This window comes from Pholis gunnellus, assembly GCF_910591455.1.
Source record: "Pholis gunnellus genome assembly, chromosome: 23".
In the NCBI taxonomy this organism is placed as follows: domain Eukaryota; kingdom Metazoa; phylum Chordata; class Actinopteri; order Perciformes; family Pholidae; genus Pholis; species Pholis gunnellus.
Genome location: NC_136550.1, coordinates 1,975,965 through 1,994,661, shown reverse-complemented (window position 1 = coordinate 1,994,661; position 18,697 = coordinate 1,975,965). Strand labels below are relative to the sequence as shown.

Below are 18,697 nucleotides of genomic sequence, written 5' to 3'. Positions count from 1 at the left end.
GTTTTGCCGTTACACCCCAACACATAATTCCTGTAAAATCAAAAAAGCTTCTTCTACTTTGAAATGCAAATGTTTTGAATGTCAAGGCTCCGCCTCTGTTACTTTAACGGCTGTCGTTAAAATCATCATCATCATCAGAAGTTCGTTCCTTTGCTCGCCGCTTATCTGCCCCCCCCCGAACACGTGGGAATCATTTTTCAGAGTCCGATATAAAAGAAACAACCACATGCAAAAGGTGAGGGAAAAAAGTAGCTGTGTTCCCTAAAACTAGGATAGATTGCAGACGAGAGGAAAATATTAGGATTTCTTCTTCTGGTCACAAAGACGAAGACAGAAAGAAGGAAGCGGAGCGTGTTTTCTGGTTGCATGGAAACATGGAGTAAATTTCCTGAAGCTTGTAATTCTTCCTCTTTTTCCTCGTCTGTGTCTTTATCCCCCAAAGTATGGAAAGGTAATCTGAGACTACAGTAAATGAACACAATTTAACATTCAATTTGATGAGGTGAATTTAATGAGAAACACATTTACGTTAAAATTCCGGCGGCGTTTGATCGACGTGCTCCTTTTGCAGACAATTTATCTTGATTATTTCTTTCCAGTTCCCAAATAACGGCCCTAATCTATACTAATTAAAACTGTAGTGCTGCCTGATGATGTAGCAATCCTTTTATTGTTTTTATACAGCCTGCTATAAACCTTTCCTCCGTGTATTCCTTTAGTAAGATAAATGATTGCAGATGCTAAACGTTGCATTCGTCCTGCGGCCTGTTAAACCTCTTTGTAATGTGCGTTGACTTAGTGCAGATTAACGTTATTAATGGCACCACAGCATCAATTTAAAGCTGCATTAATCTTTATTTATGTTAACAATAGTTCAAATTACTATGTATAATGTAAAATGTACTGCTTGTAGAGATGAACTCAAAAATAATGATCAACCTACCTTCAGTTTTACGCAACGTTTCAGCGTCTTTCAGCTCATTGTTTTGGTTTTGCTACGTGCACCTTTTAATGTTTTTGGTTGACTCTCACCGTTCTCATCAGCCTCGTAGAAGTAGCAAGTTGTTTTTAGCTAAACAAAAAGCTCTCATAAGACAACTGTACACTGCCTGACCAGCGCCAACCAGCAGACAGACAAAGTTAGCGCTTAGCTGGAGCGTTTAGCAGCTAAAGAGATATTTCTCTCAGGAGGTGGAGACAAAAAACAGAGCAACAAGAGAGTGAATATTAGACTTACAAATTCAAATAATTGTTGCTCTGTTTGCTGGATGTGTAAGTAAACATGTTTGCCATTTCAACTTAAAAGGTGATATTATGTCAATTAGCAGTTAGCTGGCGTTTAAAAGGCTCACTGTTGTTGTTTTCGTACCGTTGCAGCGTCTTTCAGCTCATTGTTTTGGTTTTGCTATCCGTATTTCTTATGTTTCGGTTGACTCTCACCGTTCTCATTATCCTTGTAGTAGTAGCCAGTTGTTTTTAGCCAAAAAAAAAGCTCTCATAAAGCAACTGTACACTGCCTGAGTTAGCGATTAGCTGGAGCGTTTAGCGGCTAAAGAGACGGATATTTGTTTCAGGAGGTGGTGGAGACCAAAAGCAGAGCAAAAAGAGAGTAAACGTTGCACCAACATTTGTTCGGTGGTCAGAAATACAAATTCAAAGCAATGATAGGGTTGCTTATGGTGATATTATGTTAATGTGCTAACAGCTTGTTGCTTTCTTCTAAAGTGGCCAAAACGGCAACAAATACACATGTTTAAATAGGCTGATAACGGTAGAGGAATTTACTTGGTGCTGAAAAGACATTGTGCATTTTGTAGTGACGAATTGTTGTTGTTATCACACTGTGTGCTGGCGGTGACACACAGACAGAAACGTGTGAAGCATCTGAGAGAAAGTGCAACGTTACAGAGAGATACAACAAGATGTTTAAGCGGATTATTGTTCGTAGCTGCTCCTTTTGAACCCTTACAGTGTGCACGTGTGCATGTGTGTGTGTACAGTAAGTGTGTGTTTATGTGTGACAACGAAGAGCATCAAGTGCGAGATTGACAGCTCGAGGAGTTAATCGATGTTGCGTCACCATTTGCGAAGTGTTGTATTTGTGCATCTTGTTGAGTTTGAAATATTTTAACTTCTAACATATCTGTCTGTGACTGAACTAAAGTCAGACATAAAACATTATGGACCAGATCAGTGACGCTGAAGGCTGCCAAAACATGTGTCACAGAGTCGGTGTGCAGATTTCAGAAGATCCTTTTCGGCTCAACGGCTGTTTTCCCACAGAGGAGACGTTTTTCTGCTGAATTTCGTGCTCATACTTGAATATTTGAAAGATTATCCGAACGTGTTCAACAGCAGCGTTCTCAACCTGCTTTGGTTTCACAAGTACTAGAAGTACTAGTGCCCTCTCTTCAAAATGTCAATAATAACACCAGCATTTAGTTCATGGCTTAAGTGTGCAGTTACTCTTTAATTATTGGGGCCTGGATTTATGAGTTGCTTATTAAAACTTGTGACTTCATTTGGATTTCTGTGAGACTTCACTTGACTCTAAAGATTTAACTTCTGCTGTTTATTTAAATTAACTTGCAATTTACTGGTGAAGACTTTAATTATAGAACTTATTTCTATTTTGTGCACTGAAGCCAAATACATTTTGTGTGCTGACTTCAATTAATTGAAGATAAGAAGCTAAAATAAAGATCAACGATCAATGTGCAGAATATTTTCTTGGCTACCAGAGTAATCATTTAATCTATAACCAGAAATACAGAGAAACCCCCGTCACAGTTTCCTCGAGCTTAGACATCATCTAACCTCTGGTTTTATCATAAAAACAAAGACAAGCTGCAGAACCCGGAGCTGGAACCAGAACATGTTTTGTCATATTTGCTTAACATTCTACATCTGGCCATATGGTTATTTGATAGGATCTTTTATTTTGCAGTGTGGGTGTCGAGTGTGTGGTACCAGACTGAAAACTCCATCTTTTTATTCATACAATACTCTATTCAGAGTACGTACCATGTCTGTGTACACCGTGGCATCTGTGTGCAATACACACCATTAATAGTACAATGGTAGAACTGAAAGTACCACCCAGTACCACCATAGAGCCATAGTACCTTTTTATGAGGGGTCTGATCAGGAGCATCACTTGGCCACGACTCTCTCTCTCTCTCTCTCTCTCTCTCTCTCTCTCCTTCCTTCCTTCCTTCCTTCCTCACACATCACCAGACAGCTGCATCACTTTTCTCTCAAACTATTATTTCTGCATCTGCACATCTGTCATCTCTTGTTTTGCTCTCAGCAGATCCTCTCTCTCTCTGTCTCTCTGTCTCTCTACCGTCACCCTCATTTGTCTCCCCCTCGCCTGTCTTTTGATTCGTGGACGAATTAAGAAGCTCCCGGTACGTACTTCTTGGTGGTATTTTTGCGCTGTAGCTTTGACCTCTGCACCTGATGCAGCGGCTGTGTGTGTGTGTGTGTGTGTGTGTGTGTGTGTGTGTGTGCATGGTAATGGTGAGGTACATGTTTTAAGATTTAATACTATCTTTTTTAGTATTTTAGTTTTTTTAAATGAGAGCAAATGTGATTTGATCCTGAAATGTGGTTTGAATGTTTTGTAAATTAGCTGATTAAATCCACTAATGTCATCGTGACGACTTGATCCTGAGCAGAAGGCCAGCAGAGAGCCGGGTCCAGGTCTCTGTACTCCCTCTGATGTTCCCTCATGTGGTTGTGTGTTGTCACGCCTAAAGAGACTTAACATGTCAGAATAACAAGTATAATTTCAAAGGAAAATACACGCTGCTGTGTGGTTGCGGGTCGCCTCGAGCTATTGTTGTGCCAAACTCCCGCTGCTTGGGGAGGGAACGCGCAGTGTGCACGAACTGTTCTCGTGGTCACAACGAGCCGTCCACGGCTCTGACGCGCGGGTTTGATTCCCCGCTGCGTTGTTATTAATCTCCACCGGGTTTTCCTTAATTTCACACAGCTGACAGACATGAAACATAGTTCTTCCATTTCAACATCAATCCGTGTTCTCCTCTCTGCGCTCTCTGGTGATGCATTCAAGGTTCCCGTGCATCTGGTGCGTGCAGTCGTCCGTGTGTGTGTGTGTGTGGCTGCAGTGGTTTGGCAGTGGGTGCCGGTGCCTTCAGGGTGTCTTCATACACAGCGTGTAGTCTCCCGTCAGTGTTATATAACCGGCGCACAGTCGGAGCTTCCAGCTGCAGGTTCGCAGTCGGAGCTCTGATTGACTGACTGTTCATGAACTTCACTCTGGACGTCGCGTTCAAATTGATTTATTCTGGTGTCACTTTCTGTTGAGTAGTGTGCATTTATGTTATTCCTCACACAGTGAGACATAACTGATCAGCTGCTTTGTGTTCCTCTATGTTGACCTTATGTGGCACTAAAATAAGTGACTTGTTTAACTGGTGATAATGCGACATTTCCTCCAGTTTTAGTACGATTTTCTAAAAGCTAAAGTTCCCACTCGTTAAAATAAATCCACATGTTTATTATGGGCTACTATAAAAATGAATTTAAATCATATTCACAGGCGAATATTTTGCATTTTCATGTTGCATATTTGTCACGCCCCCCGGTGTCTCATCCTTTAACCTTCTAAGATATGAAAAATATTATCATTAATAATATCTGTCCTCCTTTTGATAGTACTTATATATTATATGCATATTCTAAAAGGTGAATAACATTTATACCCTGTAGCTATATTAAGATCATCATAAGAGCTGCGCTGTGGTGGAGAAGCTTGTTGATCAGTAGCTGAAGATAATCTCTCTCTGCTCCGGGAACGTTGGATAACATCTGTGTGGTGTGTGTGTGTGTGTGTGTGTGTGTGTTTCTTTGAATGTGTGCACACACGTGTTTTCACTACGCAGCTGCTCGGTTGAACATTTGTAGAGACGTGTGCATGTATTCCTCTGTGTCCTGGGAAGACCTTTTTATTGATTTATGACAGGAAAACCACATGATTCCCACTTCTCAACCCTCTCAGAGTCGAGTGGTGTAAATCTGTGGCGAGGAGGGGGGAAAGAAACAGCCCCCCCCTCCCTCCTCCCTCCTTCACTCTTTCTCTGTGTTCATATCGTGTGATGTGAGTCAGACTTTCAGTCATTAGGGAACCGGGCCTTCTCTCTTTTTCATTTTGTAACTATTTGTTGTTGTTCTTGGCATCTCTGTGTGGCCCCTCAATCTTCTTAACTCACTCGTGGAAAAGTGAAAGGTATAAGAGAGGCGTTGTCCGTCTTTCTGTATTTATTCACGTCAGTGTTTTGGACTTTATGATGGATCTTCTGCAAACCTCAGGAACGGGATGATTTACTGACTTCTGGGGGCTGGAGGATCGTTTTAGGCCTCGGCTCGCACGGCAGGCTGTCTCTGACGCTCGCGGAGATCCTGACGGTAGTTCAGCTGCTTTCAGGGGTTCAGTCTCACGCTTCGCCAGGGGAGCAGTAACGCTGAGATGCACTTGAGCAAAGAACCTCAGGCTGCAGTTCAATCAAATTTATTTATAGCCCAAAATCACAAATTTGCCTCAGAGGGCTTTACAGTCTGCACAGCAAACAACACCTTCTGTCTCTGGACCCCGTCTTCATTCTTACGACCTTTAATAATAGCAGTAGTGAATATAATAATGATGATAATAAAAGCATATTGGTTAAAATATGAACATTTTTGGTAACACTTTATAATACATTTACATTGTATATTTGTTGTATGAATCCAGTACAATTAAAGTACTTATTGGTACAAAAACACCATGGGGAAGAAGGGAGTAACAGTTTGGCCTTCTCTCTGCCCCCCCCCCCTTACTTCTTCTCTGGTTTACATCACTGTCGCAACAAATACAACCAACTCTGCAAAGCACGTTGGATCAAAGGAGGTAACAACATGAACTTAAAGAGAGTAAATGCTGCCTGACAGGAATAAAACGTATCTCTGTGTGCCGTCATGCTACGGTGCTTCTCCACAACGACAAAACGTGTGATCGCACAGCCACGAAAAAAGCAGATGGCGATTAGATCACATCTCTCTCTGTCCTCCGGGAGAGGAAGAACAAACGAACCTGCTGCTGATTCTTCTTTGACGTAAACATGAATCCAGTTTGTCCTGCACAGCGGTAGCTGTTTGTACTGATCTCGTTCAGTGTGTTTGTTCTCAATAATCATCCTGAAGTGGGACAGACGCTGAGGAAAGTCTGTGTTGCTGCTGTCAGAAATGTTTGCATTGGACATTTGACAATTATCTGATAATGGGAAAAATAGCATATAGCAATAGCTGTGTCTTGTACATAATTGCAATCTCATATCCGAAACTATCTTTACTCTTTGAGACGTAGTTTGAGAAGTAGTCTAAAGCTCCAAAGACGTGCGTTGGCGGCCTAGCTATGCTAACAAAGCACAGAGAAGCTCGGATTATAACCAAGCGGCAAACTCCGGTGCAGAAGTTATTTTTAGCAAACAAGGAAGTGCAGTTCCTCGAATGGCCACTTGAGGCCGACTCCAAAAGCGAGTCAATCTCTATCGACCCTCATGTTAAAATGCCCAACTTTACAGCAGCTTTGATGGACATATAATATATAATAAGGACATAAAACTAGACTAGCACATTGATTCAATAATTGATCCTCCTGTTTTTGTTATTTTTGTGTTCCTCTCCTTCTTCTTGCCTAATCTAATTTCTTCTGGCTGAAGATTTCCTGTATTTTCTTTTTCTTTATTTATAATAAAAACCCACCTCTGCAGTTCCCCTGAAATTAAAGGAGCCATTCAGTCTATTTCTGATTGTTGTTTTGACTCTTTTAAACCTTTCCGTTTCCAGCAGCAGCTATTTAAGGTGAAAAAGCACAAAAACATCTTTATACAGGATTAAGATTTGGAAAAACCTCGTCGTGGATACAAAGAAACCAGCGTTGATTGTCTGTAAAATACAAAGTTAAAGTAGAGGGCATTGTTGTATATTCTATGTATTTCATCAAGTAGATTTTGACATATTTTGCAACAAATACTCTTCGAGCAGCACTGAGATGAACTTGACACATGCATTATTATGTTGAATTTAAACAGCAGCACAACGATATGAATACTGAAGAACTGCTTTGAAGTATTTTTTCCCCATATTCCCCAAAGTGTTCTTCAAAATAAGATCATCTCTTTGTTCTTTTGAATTTTTGGACTGGATTTTAGGAGTAAGGACCTTCAGGAGACGAGATAACGACGTGTTTTAAAATGCAGGAGGTAGAAAACATGAAACGCCCTTTTGTGTTCTGGGTAATTTAGTCGACATGAGTTTTTTTTTTACATGCTCTTTGTTCTCTTTCGTCTCTCTTCTGGGATCTCGTCGTGTTAACTCCTGAACATGTACCGAGGTAGGAAACGGGAAGATAAGAGCAAGTGATCAAAGAAACAGGAAGTAGGTATTGGAAGCTGAGATATCTCTGTAACGACTCGATCGATCGGCTAGAAATGTTGTGCGGACGTTCGTGGTCGTTGGTGATCTCATGGCTCCCAGACGATAACATTGTACCACCTTTTGGTGATCCACCAGCTAGCTTACATTCATTCAAGATGTTGGTGATTTTAATGAATCCTTAACTCTTCATGTAGCACAGAGTGTTAAATAAGAGAGGAGGATGTTTTTGAGGAGGGTGGACGCTATCAGATGGTGATGGTGATGATGATGATGGGTGTGGATGTGAACGTCCTGTTTAGAGAAGATAGAGAGAGAGAGAGAGAGAGAGAGAGAGAGAGAACAACCTGTTATCAATACCCTCGCTGGAGTCTTGCTTCCTCTGTCGGCGTTGGCATTTCCGCTTCTCCTTTTCCCAAAATCCTCTTGGGGAAAGAGAGAGAGAGAGAGAGAGAGACAGAGAGAGAGAGAGAGAGACCAGTGGGTGATGGGAAGGTTGTAAAATTAAACTTGGGGGTATTTTAATGGGTGGTGGGACATAATGAGATAATAAGAAGATCTGCAGGAAGAGAGGTGACAAAATCTTTATCTGTCAAAGAAAAAAATGCAGATCATCCAGTATTTGTATTTTGTGGGATTAATAATAAAGTATTGCACAATATCTTTTTATTATTATTTAGTGCCAAGTTGGATTACATTTTTTTTGTAGCTTCCATAACGGAATGTTTTTCTTTGGGGTTTTATTATTGGCGCCAAACCCAACACCTACAAGTCCAACACCTACAAACCCAACACCTACAAGTCCAACACCTACAAACCCAACACCTACAAGTCCAACACCTACAAGTCCAACACCTACAAACCCAACACCTACAAACCCAACACCTACAAACCCAACACCTACAAACCCAACACCTACAAACCCAACACCTACAAACCCAACACCTACAAACCCAACACCTACAAACCCAACACCTACAAACCCAACACCTACAAACCCAACACCTACAAACTAACCTGCAGGCTGCTTTCGTTTCTGTTTTCAGGGAAACATGTTTTCTCTCAGATTACAGTCACGCTTTTAAACACTTGGTTAATGTTTTAAATTGAAACATTTCACGCAACAAAATGACTGATGTTTAGGCAACAACGGTACTGAGGTTAGGTCTAGTTTGACATCATGGTTTGGTTGAAAATAAGTATTTTTCTTACAATATTTGAGTCATTAATGATGTCTGGTTGTTTCATAGTATCAGACGTTATTGATCTGTTTGTCCCTACTTCATGGTAACGCGGTCATCTGATGGTGGCTCACGCTGCTTGTAAGCCGGTAAGTCCCTATCTGCCTCTTTATGCTCCTGACTATCAGCTGATAAAGAAGGACTCTGTGTGTAATAATCATCTTCAAGTTAAGTGTTAAATGAATTACAGGAAATCAGATATTCATCGTGCACTCTGAGCCCGAGATCTTTTTTTTTTATTAGCCAAATAAATGATCACTCAACGAGACACGAGTTTGCCAAAAACGAAGCCAATCCAGATAACAAGCGAGTCAACCAGGCGCCGGCTCTTCGTTTCCACAGTAAGTGAGTTTTTGTACAAGCATGGTCACGAAATTCATGTCCTTGGCTGGATGCTCGGTCACGTAGCAGCGTGAGAAAAAAGTCATCCAGGTAACTTTATAGCCTCATTCTGCTGTGTTCTGCTGCTCTGTGCGGAGAACTGTGTGAGTGTGTGTGTGTGTGTGTGTGTGAGTGTGTGTGTGCGTGTGTGTGCGCGACGATAACGTCAAGCTTGTCTTCTGCGCGTGTTGCTGCATCTGCTGCGTCTTTAAGCAGCTCGTAGGTCAGTAAGTTTACAGCAGTTATCAGCTGAGGTCGGCAGTAAACGAGTCGTAACTCCTCTGAACTCTTTGGTTTATAATTTACAATTTCCTCACAATCCGTAAATGAGATTTCAAAGCACAACAGTCCTCTCTCAGCTTCTGTACTTTAATTTTACAATTCCTGCTTCTCTCTAAAAGTTAAATGTTTCTATTGTTAGCGACAATTACCTTTTTCACCCCAAATACAGTTAAAAATAAATGTAATTTGTTGTCTGGTTGTGCAGTTGTTTTTGAACACGAACCTCACACTCGTGTTTCTTATCTATTAATCACTGTTCACGTCTGTGCGGGACTCACTGTGCTGAAAGACAGTTACAGTAGAGGACAAACAGGAAATCTGATCCCTGTGGATCACATTTAAACATGCTGGAACCAGACCAGGACCCAGACCAGGACCCAGACCAGGAACCAGACCAGGACCCAGTGGTGGAATGATGTTTTTAATTTGTATTACTTTCTGTTCTTATGATGCTTCGTAATGATACTGATCATGATTGTTAGTACAAATTCAAGGTAGTTGTACTTAACTTGAGAATTTCCATTTAATGTAACTTAATGCTTTTACTCCACAAACATCTCAGAGGTACATGTTGTACTTTATACTGTACTACATCTCAGAGGTTCATGTTGTACTTTATACTGTACTACATCTCAGAGGTTCATGTTGTACTTTTTTACAAAAGTTGAACTTATAAAACTAAGACAGATAACTAACTTTGAATGAACGAGTCATTCAGTCCTGTAGTTGTACATTCAGACTGTAGGTGGCGGTGTAGTCAATGAAGCGCTGTCCTGACGTGGATATCCTGGTTCAACACTGAGTGTGTGTGCGTGTGTGTGTGTGTGTGTGTGTGTGTGTGTGTGTGTGTGTGTGTGTGTGTGATGATCATCCATCCTGTTTTGAAGCGTACAGTCCGAGTCAGCACACAAGAGTTTGAGGACATGAGACACACAAACCATCTAATGTCACTTCTGACCTGGAAATGTATGGCGGCGTTACAGGAAGTGAGGAGGATCAAAGATGATGTGGAGACACACACACACACACACACACACACACACACACACACACACACACACACAGACACACACACGACCGGCGTGTGGTATCCATGAGATCTATGGAACAGCACCTTCCACAGGGTCAAAGGTGAAGACTATTTCACTGTAATCAGCACATTTCTACATCGACAGTGAGACGAGTCTGCTGCTCATTGTGCGTCTCTTCATGTCTTTGTTGGTCATTTTGTATGTTTTTGTAGTCATTTGTGTCTCTTTGTGGTCATTCTGTCACCTTTATTTGCACTCTTTATGTCGTGAATAAGCTGATTATGTCAGACATCGTTTGGGTTCATGAGTTATTTTATTGACCGTGTTGGAAACAACAGATGTTTTCAGAGATTCATGCAGTTCATTTAATTGGACGTGGGAGTCGTGAGTCAGAAGCGCCTTTAAAGACATATTTACATGAGAGATGTACACTAGAGAGAAAATGCTCCTCCTCTCTCTCCTCCTCTCTTCTCCTCCTCCTCCTCTCTCTCCTCCTCTCTTCTCCTCCTCCTCCTCTCTCTCCTCCTCCTCCTCCTCCTCCTCTCTCTCCTCCTCTCTTCTCCTCCTCCTCTCTTCTCCTCCTCCTCTCTCTCCTCCTCTCTTCTCCTCCTCCTCCTCTCTCTCCTCCTCTCTTCTCCTCTCTTCTTCTCCTCCTCTCTTCTCCAGTTAAACATCTTTTCCTTCACGGTCTTGTCTCCTCTGAACTCTCCTGTCTCGTTGTTTTTTACCTCCTACTTTACCTTTTCATCTCCTTCTTTCCTAACCCCTATCTTGCCTTCATACACCGTTGTCCCTTGTGTCTACTCTCCTTCTTTGCTTCCTTACTTCCTCTTTTACCTCTTATATCTCCCTTGTTTCCTTCATCCTTCCTTCCTTCCGTCCTTCTCTGCTTACCTGCCTCCCTTTTCTTTCCCTCTTTTATCTCTTTCTGTCCCATCTTTTATGTTTTTATGCTACCTTCATCTTCTTACTTCCTACCTCCTTCTCTTCCATTTTAACTCATCTTCTTGCTCTCCTTCTTTCCTTCCCTACTTCCTAATTCTTCATTTCCTGCCCTCTATATTCCCTTCTGACCTCCTTGTCTCCTGCATTAGTTTCTTTCCTTCCACCTCCTTTTTACTTCCTCCTCTGATTCCTTAACTCCTTTTCTAACTTGTTGACTTCCTGTCTTCCCCTCCTATACCCTTTAGCTCCTTGTCTCCCCTTCGTTCCTTCCTTACCTCCTTACCTCCTTACCTCCTCATTTCCCATTTCTTCCATCTCTCATTTTTCACGATGTTCTTTTTTGAACACTTTATTTCCTGAATTAAACCTTTTTGATACTTTTCTTATGGAATTACGATTTCTCTCTCTCTCTCTCTCTCTCTCTCTCTCTCTCTCTCATGGCCTTCTGTCTTTCTTCCTATCGTCTTTTCCTTTCTTGCCTCCTTTGTTCCTCTCCCCCTCTCTCCCCTTTCTTCCTCTTCATGGTCCATCCTTACCCCCTCACCTCCCTCCCTAGTTTATTCTCCCGCTCCACCTTTCTCCTCCTCCTCTCTGTTGTGTTTACGTTCTCAGCTCCTGGAAGTCAAGTCTACGCGCCGCTCCTCCTCCTCCTCCTCCTCCTCCTCACTTGATCTAACTCCCTCCCTCCCTCTCTCTAACTCCCTCCCTCTCTTGCTGCTTTGACTCAGAGCTGCTGCTCGACTTCTCCAGCTCAGTGCTCAGAGATGCCTTTGAGTGTCTGAACAAAGTAAATAAACGGGGCGAAGAAATCTGCAGGAACCGATTACGAGGGATTTTAATTAAGACAACGTGACTCTCCAATACAGGTACAGTGTGTGTGTGTGTGTGTGTGTAGCAGAGGATACTGTAGTGACATATCTCCTTTAATTTAAAGCCTTTTTGAGTTAAAAGCCGATGACATACGTGTCTTATTTGGTGAAATACAGCTCAGATTCTAAGGTAAACTAAAGTTTTATAACTTTTATAATGTAAAATTCTTATTTAAAACGTTCGTCTCGCAGCAGTCGATGCCTCGTTAAAGCCCTTGTTGTGAGCAGGTGCACCGTTTAGTAAACACCATAAACTCAGTTGTTATAGTAGCAGGTTAACCAGGTTCAATTATTAATTCCCCCAAATTAGGTCAAGCTTCTGATAAAGACCTTTATACCTGCAGCAGGTCCACATTTAGAATAAAACAAGTTCAAATTTAAATCTTAAAATGTTTTCATTATGCGCCGTACATTGAAATGCATCTCACACACACACACACACACACACACACACACACACACACACACACACACACACACACACACACACACACACACACACACACACATGCTGCACTTGCACCTACATAAACATCATCCCACTAATCCACTACTGTTAGTATTCGTCCACTGACCTGACGTCGAATTCCAGACGGCAGAGAGCCTGTGATCCGTGAAGTGTGTGTGTGTTGGTGTTTCTGTGTGTGTGTGTGTGTGTGTGTGTGTTGGTGTTTCTGTGTGTGTGTGTGTGTGTGTGTGTGTGTGTGTGTGTGTGTAACATGCCAGTTTAGTCATGGACTGACACAGAAGGGCTGCTGTGTCGACAGAAGACCTGTTTCTTTAAGTCTCTAGCGCTGCCAAGGGGCCTATTAGTGCCTCCCGTCTGTTTACTTACGTACGTACGAGTGTGTGTGTGTGCTTGTGTGTGTGTGTGTGCTTGTGTGTGTGTGTGTGTGTGTGTGTGTGTGCTTGTCAGTGCTGGTGTAAATGAGTAAGCACCTTTTGCATACTAATGCAGGGCGCGGGGATGTGTTTTTCTGAGAGCCTCCTAATGAGACCTGATGATGTTCCTTCATTAAGAGAATCATGAAAACATTTATAATATGAAATACTGAAAGAAAGGCTTTTGTTCGGGTGTAAGAAAACTAAAATCTTTGAAGTGAATACATGTTGAACTGGAAGATGTTTCTGTGGGGAAACAGTACGTAGAGTTTTACTCACGTATTATTAATTTGTACTCGGCTCCACTTTGCTTATTTCTCCCAAATCACACAAGACCTGAAAGCTCCTGAGGACCTTCAGTACTGACGGGGGAGAAATGAGGAATAAAAAAAGGAAGCGGGTCACAGTTTCTGCACCGCTGATCAATTTTAAGTATAACGCGGAGCCGACCGTCGACTTATTGTACATCACAAATGAAGCAGCAAAGACCTTCAGGGCCACCGGAGGAGACGTAGGGAACTAAACCCATTCACACGGAGAAGCACACAAACGTGTGTGTGTGTGTGTGGGGTTTAGAAGAAGTGTTTTACGACCTGCATTCTCTCTAATGTCCACCAGGGGGCGACTCCTCTGGTTGTATAGAAGTCTATGAGAAAATGACTCTACTTCTCTCTTGATTTATTACCTCAGTAAACATTGTAAACATGAGTTTATGGTCTCAATCTCTAGTTTCAAGTCTTCTTCAATACAGCATGATGTTCATTTAGTAAATGATGGTCCATTTAGAGTCAAACAGACCATAAAGCAGGGGATGCTTTAGGGGCGGGGCTACACAGTGATTGACAGGTAATTTCTTGTATACAGTCTATGGACGTACGTCACTAAAGACAGGAAGCTATGATTGGTCAGGGTCCACTAATACTCTACCATGTCTCTCTATTACATCTCTATTATTGGTTTAAAATGACTAAATCATACGTTTATCTCGAGTCGGTCTAAAATTCCACAAAATCCAAATATATCCAACTAAACCAGAAGAGAAGTTTTGTTCTCTGCATTATATATATCGTCACTCTTAAAGTCGTGCCGACCAGCTAACATGTAGCACGTCGCTAAAGACGCACTGTGAGGATCTCGTTAGGAAGGAATGTGAAATTTCCACACAAAAATGAAAAAGCTCATTTATTTTGTTAACGCAACAGTTTTCCGGTGATTCGGCATAAAGAAAACACCTCACCTCATAAGAGGGAGAGCAGTGAGATATTTAAAAACGATGAAAAAGTGAACGAGGTCTGGTGTGTGCAGAGAAAAAGGTAAAAAAAAGAAAGTGAAGCATCTGTTAGCGATCAGAGCGCATTTCTTTTACTTTATCGCTTCATCAGACGAGGGGTACAAACACACACACACACACACTCCTTGTGTAAACACACGTTTTTTTTTAGCCTTTTAGCGTTTTATCCCATAATTTGCTTAATTAAAAGCAGCAGAAATGTGCAGGTATACGGACGTTTTAACAGGTGCTGCTTCGTACGCTGTGTCCCTGATTGTAAATTTATTCCTGGTGAAATGTCTTTGTCCTGTTTTTGAGTTGAACTGCTTCTTGTTCTTCACTATCATCTTCACAAATGTAATTCATATATTTAAACGGCGTGGCCGGTTCCTCCGTCCGGATCTTATCTCATCTCGTTCCGAGAAAGAATGTCTCGGACCGGTGTAACATCTGGAAATTGTGAAAGAGCGATCGGTTTGTTAGCTCAAAAGGTTTCGCACTAAACGGAGTCAAAGTACGCACAATGATGACGGCAGATTTACCGCTCATGAATGTAGAAACAATAGATCCTTGATTGCAGACCGAAAGAGAGCCGACTTCTCTTTAGTCGTCGTTTGCTGTGGTTCACCTCACTTCTATCTTTCTGTCGTCTGGTTTGAATTGTTTCCTCTCCCGGATCTTCTGACTGAAGCCAAACAAAGGGCGTGGGGCTCTGCACCCCGATTGTTACATCTACGTTGTGGATCTCTGGGCAAGATGGCCGCCAACTTTGTTTGACCTGCCCAACGTGGTCAAAACCTCAAACACGTCTTTTGGTTTGTTGTTTGTCTTTGAGTTTTACCTTCAGGACGTAAACACCTTACGTTTATGCTGCCGCAAAACCACTCGATTGCGTTTTAACAGTTTCACATTTGCGATTACGTCAAAAGCAAACGTTCGCGTTACCCTCGAAACGTAACACGCGATGCAGTTTTGTCGTATGTATCGTATATTTTAGGAGACGGGGATAAGGTGCAATATGAAGCATTAAGGAGACCTTTCAAAGGGTTTATGTTCTCTGGTATTTGATCAGCGTATGTTTCCCGGATTAAATATGTTGAAATCACTCACCTACTGATGTCCTCATTGAAACCTGAGCTCTCAAACTTGTGGTCCAGATAATTATCTTGACTTTACACTTTCATATCTCCGCAGTGGCTGTTTGGATTTTTACCATTCAAACGGAATTTGAAACTTCCGTCTCTATTCACTATTTTGCAAAGATCGCCCTCATCAATCTCTCACAATGTTAGTTTATATAAAAAGACATGTAAGGATGAACCCCCCCGTGCAATGAGGCAAATGTGCGCTGAAAAACGTTTTGTTTTGTTAGACGTGCACATCTGTGTCCGTGAGTCACGGCACTTATCCTAAATGTCACTTCTTCCCCTTTTGACATTTCAGACGGCAAACCAACGTTCCTCATAGCGCCTCACCAGCCTCTGTGGTGCAACTTTCATCCACTTTCAGCGCAGTCGACCGGTCTGGTTACGCAATTTACTCCAATCACGCTGCGCTGCGGCGGGCTGAGGTCCGGCTCGATTACAGACGTCAGACACATGTGGATGTGTACGTATGTGCGCATACAGAGGGAGGCAGTCATTGTAAATATAGCTGTGAAGGGTCACCGTGTTTCTTTAAAGGCTGAGATGAGGCTCGAGGCCGAGTGTTGACAAAAGAGTGATTATACAAAGGCATGTACGTACGTACGGCTCTTCATCTATAGTTAGAAGCTTTGACAAAGTTCTTTCAATCCTTTAAAGAGACACGATATATGTTAAAGAGGACATATTACAGTTGATTGAATCCGAATGACTTTAGAGATCCAATTACTTTTCATGTAAAGAAGTTTAATTAATTAGTTTAATTAGCAAATAATGTTGTATGATGTTCAGATCGACTTAATGAACGCTTCAAAGAAATGTGAAGAGAAAACAGAAGGAAGGAAGGAAGGGAAGAGGAAAGGAACGGAGAGAAAAGGAAGGAAAAGAGATGGGAAGGGATGAGGGAAAGGGAGAAGAGAGGAAAAGAAAAGGGAGGAAAGAAGGAAATGAACGGAGGGGGAAGGAAGGAAATAAAAAAAGGAAGGAGGGAAGTGACAAAATTAAAGAAAAGAAGTAAGGAAGGAAAGCAAAAGGGAAGGAAAGTGGGGGGGGAGGACAGAAGAGATATAAAGAAAGAAGGAATGGAAAAGATGAAGGACGGAGGGGATACAAAGAAAAGAGAACAAAGGTGAGAAGGAAGTGAAAAGGAAAAGTAAGGAAGAGAAAAGAGAGCCGTCCCTCTGGTTTTCACTGCGTTGATTGATTTCCATGCGTTTCCTCGTTTCTCGATGGGTTTAAACGCACACACACGCACACACACACACACACATGCACACACACGCAGACACACACACTCGTAAATTGAAAACACATTTGCGTGTGACGGGGTGAACCGGTGGTGAGTGTTTCTCTGGTTCTCGTTAACTTGTGACGGCCGCATCGCTCCATCACACCCACGTTGTTTGTTTCCTCCGTCTCTCTTGAAGCCTCTCGTTGGGTCTCTTTGACTCCTCTTCACTGCGTCCTGTTACTCATTAGTCACTCTTACCTTCATATACTTTGTGTGTAAAAATCAGTACCTCAGTTGTGTACTCGCGTACAGCACTGATGGGAGACGGTTCGGGTCCGTTGGAAGGATCAGACTTATTGTTTGTGGCCGCTGTAGCAAAAACAAAATCCTAAAAGTATAAATGTAGAAGTTGAAAGTAGAAGCTGGGTCATGTTTGAATCCGGCTCAGCTCCAACACGTCTAGTCTCCCAAACATTATGAGCTGGAGCTCAGCCAATCCAAGCATCTCCACTGTTCACATAAAAGTCTCCACTCAGAACAAAGTATTTCTTAAATAGAAGTCACTGAAGAAAGTCTCCGCTTCGGACCGCAGACGAAGAACCTTTCCTCTTGGGACCATTTGAAAATGTTTTACTGGAACAACAATAGTCTATTCGTGTGTGTTGTATGTTGCGTGGCAGCGTTTTAGTCGACCCCCAAACAATGGAGCATGGGAGTGTGTGTGAGCTTCGTCCCTGAGCTTTTGACCACATCCCACTGCCTTCTTCGGCCAATGAATCGATGAAAGATAGATACGTAACTATAAACTGATGTTTAGAAACAAATCAAAAGCATTATGATTAAAAAATGTATCTTCAATACCTGCATTAGCACCTTTTTACATAGGAAAGTTGTGGCTGTAGAGACTGAAATTAGCATTCAGAGCAACGAAAACAGACAAAGATGGGTAAACTAAAAATAAAGATTAAATTCGGGACATCAACTCTGACTACAACATGGTAACGGTTGGTGGTCGGTTGGTGACGTTCACTGATTTCAGCATTTAGAGATTTCCACTTCATCCTTAAAGCTTTTGGGGGTTTTTTGGTTAAATTATGGACCATTTTGTCAATCGTCTCTCTCTCTCTCGTCTCTGCAGGGCGACCACACGTGGGCGACCATGTTGGGTCAGAGTGTGCGGTTGCAGCCGGTGCCCATCCAGAGCCTGTCGGAGCTGGAGCGGGCCAGGCTACAGGAAGTGGCCCTGTACCACCTGGAGGAGAGGGACCTGGACTTCAAGATCAGCATCCCGAGAGGTACCAAAACAATGTTTGTGAATTAGCAAACACAGGCATGTCTCAAGACTTTCACATCGTGTCGGAATGAATTCAGGTCAACCATAAAAAGGTCAAGAGGTGAAGATGCGAACCTACTTTGCTTGATTGATTGCTCAGGTTGTGGACGAACGATGAATTACGACCGCACGATGTTTCTCGAGGGACTTCTGATGTTTTGTGTCTCGCTCGTGGAGACGAGTTACAGCCGAGGATGAGCGCTCAGTCAATCTGGCTTAAAGAAAACATTCTGTTCAATGTGTCTTGTCAGTTATGATAAGAAAGAGCAAAGGACGCTGCACGATTTGTTTGTTCTTCCCAAGTATCTCAAATACTGCCAGGATTTTGAGTGGAGGTCAGGAAAAAGGAGAACGGTGCTTAGGATTAAACATGAGAGTGAGATATCAGATCTGGCTGTACAAAAACATGACCGATGTTGTTTTTTCTGACGAGGAGAGTTTAAAAAAGGCTCCTTGATGTCTCTCTGCCTCCTATGGACACAAAAATAATCTCAAGAGGAACTGCAGCCATAAAGGTTATTTCTTCTAGCGAAGCTTGTTGAAGACATTTTTATTGCTTATTTTTCCAACAGTTAGCTAAAAGTGAGGGACCACACAAGAAGACTTCAGTCAGTGTCACACATTCAATCTTGGATTTGTTGCAGATTACA

At 42.2% G+C, this 18,697-nt stretch overlaps 1 protein-coding gene across 2 annotated transcripts in view; it reads left to right on the top strand.

The window, feature by feature from the left end:
- The window catches only part of arhgap36 (Rho GTPase activating protein 36), a 37,401-nt gene that overhangs the window by 537 nt on the left and 18,167 nt on the right, over positions 1 to 18,697 (top strand). The window contains exons 1-2 of one of the 2 annotated variants that reach the window (XM_079184399.1): positions 12,083 to 12,186; positions 17,853 to 18,009. In XM_079184399.1, the coding sequence (XP_079040525.1) occupies positions 17,874 to 18,009 (136 nt within the window). In that variant the 5' untranslated portion in view covers positions 12,083 to 12,186; positions 17,853 to 17,873. Of the gene's footprint in view, positions 1 to 12,082; positions 12,187 to 17,852; positions 18,010 to 18,697 lie in introns of those variants that run through there. The other variant, XM_079184398.1, reaches the window with a different exon arrangement.